General features: G+C 31.4%; 1 protein-coding gene across 1 annotated transcript in view; it reads left to right on the forward strand.

Annotated features, from left to right (window-relative positions):
• The window catches only part of LOC117175507, a 116,851-nt gene that overhangs the window by 59,047 nt on the left and 47,258 nt on the right, over positions 1–10,546 (forward strand). Inside the window, exon 3 of the mRNA XM_033365215.1 lies at positions 9,474–9,610. Within this exon, the coding sequence (XP_033221106.1) occupies positions 9,474–9,610 (137 nt within the window). The remainder of the gene's footprint in view (positions 1–9,473; positions 9,611–10,546) is intronic.

The following is a 10,546-nucleotide window of genomic DNA, read 5'->3' on the forward strand; positions in this document are numbered from 1 at the left end:
TTTATGTCAAATATTTTTTTTTTCTTTGTGGAAAAATATTTAATACTTCTTTTTTATCTTAATAGGATATGCAAAATGTCCAAGAAATAACGGAACTTAAACAATAGATTGTATTCATTTGTCTGACAGGAGAACCAAGCGAATAAGGGATCACATCACAAGTTTAATCATCGTAATATTTCTTTGCCGCTGAGCTGATGGAGTTTATTTTTAGTGCCCCCTTCACCACACTTGTCATACTATTTTGAAAATAGTCAAGCGGCATGATAGGTAAAAATGTGTTCCGATAATACCGCCTAATTGCTTCTCTGAACATAGTTATATACCTCCGCTTTGCCCTATTTACTTTGCCCGGAGCGAAAATTTAGAATAAAAACTGATGACAAGGGACATAATCTTGTATTTGAGTGAGGAATACGAGAAATGTGCAATAACGAGAAAAGCTCTCGTCTTTTTTATGAAATCTTATCTCATCTGGTCTCATATAAGCGAGCTTCTTGAAACATCGCATATAGCGATCAACTGCCATGCCAGTGTCAGAATTGACGTTCTTAAATAAACAAATGTCATAAGTAATGTCATAAAATATTACAGTAGACATAGGAGGCACAATAAAACATAGCATTCAGAATAAAATCTGTATTTCTATTAAATTATATAATACTTTTATCAGTAATTAAGGTTCCTAAATATGATTTTCAATAATATAATCCTCTTTTCATTTTATCGCGTTAGTTCATTTTTTATAGCCTTTGTGGTTATGTCTCATATTTAATGCATAAAGGAAATTATTTTCTAATTCTGGATTCCTAGGGACAAAATAGCCTTATTTACACTTCTTTCTTATTAAGAATTATTATAATAATATGCAATAATTTATTAAGTAGCATATTTCAAAACTCGCTTCAAAAGAACAATAAATTTTGAAACAGGCGACTGCGATTTTAGGATTTTTCAAAGTCCAAAAGGAATTTTTAGGGGAGTTAAAAAATGCGAAGGTATTTCTAATTTAGTTTCTATAAGGTTTCATGATATTTTAAAAGATAAGGAATTTTCAATTTACCTTAAGAATTAAAAAATGTTGGAAAGAATTTTACTCGGAATTTCAAAGATTTTAGGATATTTTAAAAGATTTAAAAGAAAATTTCATTAAAAAAATAATTCACTTTTTGCAAAAATGAAATCTTAAAGTGATCCTTTTACATTTTTTTGAATTTCTGAACGTGCAAATGAACAACATTTTTGCTGATGACTTTGTAACCCATAAAAAGTGATCAAATGTTTGTCCTTTTATATTGGAAATAATCTATTATTGAAACAGAATTATAATGCATAGTTTAAATTACATTTGGAACCATATTTGTGGATAACATAGAAAAGGAGGAAAATATTTGGTTAATTTGATCGTTCGGAAGTTCAGGTACATCCCTTTTACGTCATATTATTTTACCTAAAAGACATTTTTTTACAGGAATTCTTTAAATAAAACTTTTTTGGGAGCGTATATGGGGTATTGACATTTTTATCAACTATTCTGAATGTTAAATCATAGATTCTTACCTGTGTCTTACGGTCCACATAAATTAAAATTAAATTGAGCCAAAAATCACCTTTTCGAACTCAACATTTATTTTATTAAAAAGTCCATTAAGTCCTTTCTCAATCCTTATCGTTTCGGTACAATGCGTACCTTTGAATATGTGATTCTATATTATATATTTGTATATTATATATGCGTATTTTCAAATCCTTGATTTTAGATTCATAAATATCCTCGGTCAAAGAAAGGATTGATTTGGTTTCAAATCATTATAGAATGTATCAACTATTGTTTTTTTTTGATAACCTTAAATAGATGTACGTCAGTGACGGTTCCGCCGATAGCTCGTGGGAGGAATGAGATGAAATGAGACGATAAAAAAAAAAAGAGAATGATATTCTCAGTTTTTAAGAATACTTTTCAAACAACTGACATAAGTAAGAGAATGAAGCATCTCGTATCGTTATGCAACACTTATCACACCCCAGTAAAAAGGCTTACATTAAAAAGTATTGAAAAATTTCATTCATTCAGTGGTAACGTGAGAAATAGTAAATAATTCTGGATCCGGTTTTTGTCCTCCCGTTTTGAATATCTACGACAGTTGATGTCTGCTCTCAAATTGAATCCCTTTCTGTACCTAGCACTGACAATATTTTGCTGAATACCACAAAGCAACTAAGAATTAAAAAATATTTTAATGTCTTTTAATTTAGCAAATTTTGCTACATTTATTTACTGTTTTCCGAATAATAATCAGGCAAAAAGCTTTTTAAAACAAAGCATCGGTCATTTTACGATGTCAGGATCAATTTCCACTCAGAAGGTTCTGGTGAAAAATAATTTTTTTAATTTTTTATCATGATTTTATATTTTTCAATTGATAATATTTGATCAAAGCGATCATTTGACGATAAAGAAATGTATTCTTACATACAGTTCTACTAGATTACGCAAAGTTCATGCTTTTAGAGCGCGTTCTAATCCTTCAAACGAAAGTTGTGTTTTCAATGTATTCGAGGTTACATCTGACAGCTCCGATCAGCTTTCAAAGGGATTGAAATCTTATAATTTTCGCCTCCTAATGAGAATTAAAAAACTAAGGACAGAAACGGCATTCTTAGGGATTCAAATTTTCTAATACTTTTTAATGCAAGGCTTCTTACCGGGACGATACTCAATGCAATTTTTATTAAACAAATGTTGAATTCGGCAGTAATTTTAGGAAGTGAATTTATTAGAATATCGTCAACGACAGTAAAAATAAATTAACTATAAACCATGCTTAAAATCGTAACAAATTATCGAAATTTCGAAATTCTTTGCAAAGAGATGTAATACCACTTACTGCAACTGGCCAGTAGGGTCTTGATGTTCAATATTGAGTGCACTATCGCTGAAAAAGAGTCACATGAAGCTATTTATCATCGCTTTTCAGCGAAACAGCGCTTCTTCGCTTTACCCGAGCTATTTACTTTGCCCTGTTTTCCCCTGCACTGAAAATCTCGGGGTATTACTTTGATTTTGAAGTTAGCTCAAAGTGGTTTGCAGCAGAGTAATACTCATTTGTTTAAAATGATCTAGATTTATTGTTTATTACCAAAAATTGTTAGTAGTTTCACGTAAGCATTGCATTTATTTTTGGTAAGAAATTTGAAGCAAAAAAACAACAAGACTGTCTGTTTTTTGTTGTTAAAGAATATGTTGTTGTTTTCAATTTAAATAACAGCTGCTAATAATACCTTATTTTACTTTGACAGGTGTTAATATTTGTTTTTGTAGCGAAATTCATTTAATGTATACCAAAGCTAAAGAATCGGCTAACGGACATCTTTGCTCGAACTCAACCGTCCACGTCGCGTCGACGCGACGGACTATACTTATCGATGGCTACACTGTTAAAAAAATCTGCACTAGATTTAGTATTATACTACATATAATGGAAGGAAGAATGCACAGCATGAAATTACACTTAGTATACTAGAGTATAGTAAATTTAGCATATGCATGTACTGAATTTATTGTACACGTACCTGAAATTTAGTACGTAATTGAATACACGCTTATAGTAATTTTACTGTATGTATATACTAATTTGAATATATGTATGCTAATGATAGAGAAATGGTAAACACTTTTTTATCCTTTTGAAGAAAGTTTACATAAAAAGCTTTCACATAAAGTGTAAAGAAAACAATATAAATGAAAATTTGTATTAGTTGTTTGCCTTGTAAGATTGAAATCGAATCTTTTTTCTCAAAATTGTCCGAAAGGATATAAATGCTCATAAAAACACATTCCTCTTCTTCCTCGTAAATCAGCTTCGCGAAGATATTTTTATTCTCCTCTTGCGCTTTATCCAGGAATTGAAAGAGGGAAGCCGTAACTTGTAATGGGTCTCTTTGGATTTTTGGAATTGGATTTTTCAAAATTATCGGCTGGTGCAAAAGATTCATGAAATACCACAGATAACCGCAAAATCGAAATTGGGCAAATCAAATCATGACACCTCATTTAGCTCCTTACTCGATTATTCAGTTTCACACTAAAGCTTGCCACCGGCCAGGTTGCGCGAACCAAGAAAATCGAAACGCGCTTGCGCGGCTGATTATAGTAAACACGCATGTGAATTTTAGTATACAGAAACTATAAAATTCATATACATAAAAGAAAGAGGAACCCCAAAATAAGACGAAAATCCGCCTTTTTTTTATGGCCAACGTAGCTTTTGAAGGAAAGAACATAAATTGTCGCAACAAAGCTCAAAATAATTGTCAATGATTACTGTAACCGCATTTGTCATTAGTTTACCCAAAAACCGAAAACCAGCCCTATAAGGAGGTGGAAAATACTTCATAAACAAGAAAATGCATAAAATTTTTTTAATTATTTTTTTCTATAGGTAAAATTAATTAGTGTCAATGTATAATAACTAACTCAATTCTACTTATTGAGCAACATTTCAGCCCTTATAAACCGAAAAGTTACCTCTATAATGAAGTAATTTTCACCCCCTCATAGCAGTAATCTTTCGATTTTCAAGAGTACTATTTCACCTGCTTTCTTGATACCGCTGTAGTTTCCACCCCCTGATAGGGGTAGTTTCCGGTTTTCGGGTAAATTAATGACAAACCCGATTATAGAATTTATTGACGATTAGTTTGAGCTTTGTTGCGTCAATTTTTGTTCTTTCCTTTAAAGGCTACTTTGGGCGCAAAAAAGGAGCGGATTTCGGGGTCCCTCTATACTGCGCACTTAATACATTTAGTATACACATAACTTGATTAGAGAAATTAAGTATATGGAAGTATACTAAAATTATAGAATTTATTAAATTTAGTAAAAATATAGGATATTTAATATGCCCATTAACGTACTGAACGTATGTGCATTTCTAAATTTTGAAGTGCTTGAGGAGATCTGTACCTTGGATCGAATAGTAAGTATACTCCCTAAAACAATACTCCCTAAAACTTTTTTCTCATAAGAGTGGAAAGTGATTTCCAGGAAGGACCATTGGTACCTCGAATCATAATACATTCTCATGATATCCTAGAAAGACTTGTCCCGGGAAGATCAGTACGATAGTGCCTTATATAGATATAATTTTTTCAAGATCCACCTCAAAAATTTAACTTTTTATTTTTAAAAATAAGTGCAAAGTATAACGCATTTTAATTAAGGATACGTTTACTTTTCATCGTGCACTTCGTTTGCAAGGCTGAGTGTGCCAAGAGCGCACGCGTCTGTCTGGTTTCGTGCTTTGTGCTTCGTCCTCATACTTCCCCAACTGTAATATTGTTCATAATTTATAAATTCCCACTCGTTGAAACTTCTTCGGCTTTATCGAATAATTTTAATAACGTGTTTCAAGCTTCGCACTCGATTAAAGTATGTCAAAAACGCGAAATTTTGTAAACTATGTTGAACCATGTTATATTAATTTCTGCACCACAGTTGAAATCATATAGGTTATTCAGATATTAAAAAATAAAGTAGGGGTTAAACCTCCTCACCGTGGATAGATGCATAAATTGACAATGTAGTCAATAAAATCATTAGTCATTGGTCATTAAACAGGAATTCTATTAACCTCAGAATAGTACAATCTATGTCACATAATTTTATGTCTGGGCTAAGACGACGTTTACTTGTCTCAAAACGAGCCTTTTCTTGGCTGATATGGTCGGCTTAAACTTGTCTCAAGACGACCCTTTTTCGATTTAGAAATAAGATTAAAATTGATGAATGAAAAATTTGTAATTATTAACTTCAGCACCTGTGGGTCTGAACAAGCAAAACCCTTAAACATTTTCTTAAAAAGACTAAAATTGTAACTTTCTAGAAGGATCTGCTAAGCCGTTAGAAATACGTAAAAAAACAAATGAAAATCCATAAATAGATTAACTGAATATATATAAGATTGTTTAATCAGTTACAAACATTAACTTTTTTGACAATCAGAATGAGCCTTTTGTTAGGACAGGTATACACTCCAAGTTCTAAACCGCTACGCTTGGAGTTATAAAAATGCGATGCAAGACATAAATATGTCTTTAAAACATCTCAAAACTGAGACATTCTCAAGTCGAACTTTTCGACTTCAGCATGTCTTGAATAGGAGCAATTCAAGTCGAAACCAAGACGAAGAATTGGCTCTCTGGACTATTTATCGTATCTAGGGTGATTTCGTGGGAAAAATGAATGTTCATTTTTATTGATTTTACTTTGCATGTCTAAAACTATAAGCACATACTCGTGGTAGAAAGCTGGCTAACGAACTTCACATTTACGTTTGTGCCATAAAAGAATATACCAAAGAAAATTATGATAAGAAAATTCCTTTAAAAGTTATTATGCCGTCAGTTTAAAGAGAGATCAAACACAGAAATTACCCTGAAAGCCGTTTTCTGACTAAGGAGGTCTTAAACGTCGAGAACTGCTGAAAACTGGATAGGTCTGAATTTACATGAATTTAATATCTGCTATTATAATAAGTGATGAAAATCTAAACATTCAAATTCCAAAGCCCAAACTATGGATGCTATGAAAAATGGTTACACGCAATTTTGTATTTATTTTAAGCCAAAAAAATTGATATTCGATTTTTTATTATATATGCAGATGAAAAAAATTGATCTGCCTTTTTTAACCAAACAGGAGTGAACGAAAGGAATTGCAGATAGATCGTGATTATCTTGGGAAACATTTTTTTCGCAGTCAGGCAGTCTCTATACATCAAGAATTGACGACAACTGGATAAGTCTAAATTTACACGAATCCAATACCTTCTATTATAAATTATAAGAATTTAAAAAGGGGCGCTATTGAGCAAAAATACCATTGAAAAGCCATGACTTCGTTTTAGATAAAAATTTCGAAATTTTTAATTTTTACTATATTATTATTTGTTTAATATTATTTTACTTATACTATATTATTATTTGTTTTAAAACGTATTATTTTATCTGCAATCGACAATTTAAAAAAATGTAATGCCTAAAATTTAACATCGCGTAACATTCGTTATGTTCAAAATTTTAGATGTACACCAGCCCATATAACTAATTTTCTCTATTATTTTTACCCGAATATTTTATTTGCACCTCAAGTATACAAATAATGACTAAATTCAATGTGACTAATAACTTCTACAGGAGGAAGCAGCGTGGCCACGTTTGACCGTGACGGTTCATTACCACTGCCATGCAGTATGTATTCAGTACAATGCTCGGCTGACGAACGACCTACTTCTATCACTGCCTATAGATTTGGTCGCCCATATATTCACGAGCTTTTAACCGACTTAGCTAGTGAATGCCGTTTTACTCCGTTCCCATAATGAATATCCAGCCGCTGATGAGTTTTCGTTGAGCCATGCTCCTGCTTCTCTTTCGTCGAAATTCGCCCTCAAACTAATACAACTCTTGTGACAAATGACTTTTTCCGTAGCATCACGTCCCACGATGGATAGGTATCTTATATCAAAGTCTTCATTTACAATTTAAATTTCTTTGTCTTAAACCTCTTGGAATCTATTTGCTTTCGATTCAGAATTAATCAATTTTGAAAGTCTGAAGGATTTGAGTTTTTAATATATTAGAAGTTGTTGAGTTTGTAAAGCAGCAAGTAAAAATTTTGTCATAGAACCATTTTTTATTCTTTTATTTTGGTGGTCTTCATATTTTGAATGCACCTTTGTTTGATGCTGTATATATTGAAATACTTACCCTTGCATTAAAACGTTTATTGATAAATACATTTTTTTTTACTTTTTTTATCTGTAAAACCAAAGGGGATGCTGTAAAAAATGCTCTTCTCTATCAATGCATTCTCTAAGTTTCACACGACTCCAATTCTATTTCAAAAAGTGAAATATAAATTTTTTTATTTTACTTTTAAAATCTTAGCTAATTATAGCCTATGAATATATTGATCCTTTTTCTTAAGCCTATATATATCTCACACTGTCCTTGTCTCACCTTTTTCTCTGCTATACAATTCAGAATACTATCACTGAGTCATAAATGAATAATTAATGATATTATTTAATCGAGAAACTGTATAAAAACACATATTTTTGTTATAAACAAAATACGTCAGATAATCGTAAAAATGTTCATTTTTCGATTAAGAAATTTACGTTTATCATTCACACATGAATATTAAGCACGAAGTGATACTATGTTGTTCTAAATTTTCGCTTTCAGTTGATAAATTTAATTGGTCTCATAACCTAACATAATTATAATAGCTCTATAATTAAAGCGGAGAATGCTAAACGGTACCAAGTCCAATTAAACTAATTTTAAAGGAGAGACAAAAGACTTTTCAATAGAAATAATTTTCAACCATTAAGTCATTTTTGTGTGCACCCGGATGGATCAGTTTAATAACCGCCGCATTAAAAAATAGATGACACTTCATCTACATGTAATAATCTAATAGAAATAATGATAGACTTACCACCGTTTAGCATTCCCTAGTATTGTAAATAAAAATAGTACATATATCGTTAAGAAAATCATATGAAATACACATTTTTATTTTATAAACAAATAAAATTATTTAAGAGACAAAGGTTAAATAATTCAATACATTCAAATACTAAATTTTAAACCAAAAAAGTGTTGTTTAAGTATCTGACACCCTTAATAACATCCTTGGGTGTTTCAAAGTGAGTGTTTGCCAAAACATAATTTTTCTATCACAAAAAATGTAAAATATAAATATTAAAATATTAACGTATTTTTCTCATGTTTTGATATTAGTTGTCCATTTATAATATTTTTTGAACAATTCTATGTTTCCATGTATACACATTTCATTTTCTGAATAACTTTTCTAGTACAAAGTTTAATAATTGTATAACCTTTATTCGCAATATCCCCCTTCTTTTAGGCTTTAAAAAAGTAAAAAATATGCATTCGTTTATAAAAAACGTATATAATAATCGGCTTATTCCCAACACTAATGATTTACATATGTTATGTAATATATTCGGTAGGTAGTTATGCACTCCTTTTTGAACGATTTAGAATACATTTTTATCCAAGTTTTTTCAACTTGTGAATAACATGGACAGGAAATCGATGAAAAAAATTAGCATATTAAATTTATATTGTGTATACCTCCACAGTTAAAAGTATATCTCATGCGGTTTTGGAGGAATTACAAAGAACCTGAAAACTTGACAAGAACACAAAATTTTTCACTTTTGCAATGTTTCCTGTTAAAGTCCTTAAATTATTATCCAAGAAGCACAGCTTTTAGCTTTCATCGTGAACTATCCGGACTTCTTTTCTTAGATCGAACGAAGAGAATTGCGATGCGTAGAAAAGTTTTTTCTTGTAGTTCAAGAAGAAGTGTGTTCGCGAAACAGCATAAATCATGGTGAGAGATTGATATGCCTGTTCTGGTGGCTTTGTTACAGCTTGCAACAAAACATACTATGGAGAGGTGGGGAAAACTTACGACCTGGAACTCCATCGGCCAAAGGAAGACAAGGTGCCTTACTTCTGCAAAATCATGTTTAATGCAACTGGCGGTGACTTCGGTGACATCGTTCAGGTGATTCATTTTTATCACTTTTAATTTGAAATGCCAAGCTATCTCGACTGAAAAACTATTTTTTTTCGCTGTCTAATCAAACAGTGTACACTGAGAAAAAGATCTGTCTGAATTAAATATATTATGTTTGAATCAAACATATTCTTTCTTTGTTATACAGTAAAACATACATATGTTTGATTGAAACAAATTTTTTGGTTGATACATTTTAGATTTTAATATATATTTTGTTTAAATGAAATAAAACCATTGTTTAAGTTCAACGTTTTTTGTGTTAAATTAATTGAAGATTTTGTTCGATTTAAATAAATTTTCATTTTGATTTAAAAAAGGATTTTGTTTTCAATAACCCATGTTTTTCGCTATGGTGACAGTAACAGCTGTAGGTTAGAAGACACTCTAAAAATCTTAAAGCTCAAAATAAAGCCTTAACTCTTTTTAATAGGGATAAGAATATAGCAAGAAAATAACTTTTTAAAAAAATTTTAATTAAATCACTGGGTAGGTCCCAGGTTTCCAGCAATTTTCTCAAAGCATCTTACATATATGTATGAAGTTACTTAGAAATAAAACTGGCGACTGTCTGGAATTGGTGAAAAAACAACCCTTTACAAGCTTGCCCAATGTAACTTGCAAATTTCCAAGGCTTCGCTTAGGTACAGCCTTTGCATTACTGCTTACACACTCCGCGAACAAACACGCCGACACATTCAACGATTCAACCCTCATTTTGACTGCCTAAAACTAAGTGACGCTGCAGCGCCCCGAAACTGAAGCGGATGCACAAAGAACTAATATTTGCTTGAATCAAACAAATTCGTTCTTTAATTTAAGTATTATTATTATTATTATTGCACCATTAAGCCATTTCCCTTTCGGGGTAGGCGTGACTCACTCGGCAGGGGAAAGGAGTAGTGTGTGGATGGGATAGAGATT

Source organism: Belonocnema kinseyi, chromosome 6 (assembly GCF_010883055.1).
Source record: "Belonocnema kinseyi isolate 2016_QV_RU_SX_M_011 chromosome 6, B_treatae_v1, whole genome shotgun sequence".
Lineage (NCBI taxonomy): Eukaryota > Metazoa > Arthropoda > Insecta > Hymenoptera > Cynipidae > Belonocnema > Belonocnema kinseyi.